This window comes from Sinocyclocheilus grahami, unplaced genomic scaffold, assembly GCF_001515645.1.
Source record: "Sinocyclocheilus grahami isolate Dianchi unplaced genomic scaffold, SAMN03320097.WGS_v1.1 scaffold838.1, whole genome shotgun sequence".
In the NCBI taxonomy this organism is placed as follows: domain Eukaryota; kingdom Metazoa; phylum Chordata; class Actinopteri; order Cypriniformes; family Cyprinidae; genus Sinocyclocheilus; species Sinocyclocheilus grahami.
In genome coordinates, this window is record NW_015506017.1 from 139,121 (window position 1) to 139,570 (window position 450).

Sequence of the window (450 nt, forward strand, 5' to 3'; positions counted from 1 at the left end):
ATTTTAATAATATATCATTGTATTTTTATCAAAGAGCATGTGATTTTTTCCCCAGTGCGGCCTAGGTGATTGTGTGTTACAAACACGTACGTCTTTGTGTACAATATATATGTAATTTAGATGATGATGATTTAAATGCGAATGATTTATCATTGTATTTTAATCCAGGGGTACGGGTCGTAGGTCTGTGTCGGTCAGGTGTGTGTGTGTGTGTGTGTGTGTGTGTGTGTGTGTCTCACTCGCTCTTCTCTTTTGTCTGCACAGAAGCTGCAGTGTGTGTGTGAGCACAACACTTGTGGCCAGAGCTGTAATGAGTGTTGCCCTGGATACCATCAGGAGCCGTGGCAACCTGGAACGCTTTCCGATGGAAACACATGCGAGAGTGAGACACAAAATAACACTGACTTCAAAACAACACAAACAAAGTATCTTTTTATTTAACATGAAATT

The 450-nt window shown here is 40.4% G+C and overlaps 1 protein-coding gene across 1 annotated transcript in view; it reads left to right on the forward strand.

The window, feature by feature from the left end:
- LOC107562764 (laminin subunit alpha-1-like) overlaps positions 1 to 446 on the forward strand; it is a 12,408-nt gene extending 11,962 nt beyond the window's left edge. Inside the window, exons 8-9 of the mRNA XM_016247482.1 lie at positions 265 to 382; positions 427 to 446. Coding sequence (XP_016102968.1) covers positions 265 to 382; positions 427 to 446 — 138 coding nt within the window. The remainder of the gene's footprint in view (positions 1 to 264; positions 383 to 426) is intronic.
- Positions 447 to 450: the final 4 nt, after the last annotated feature.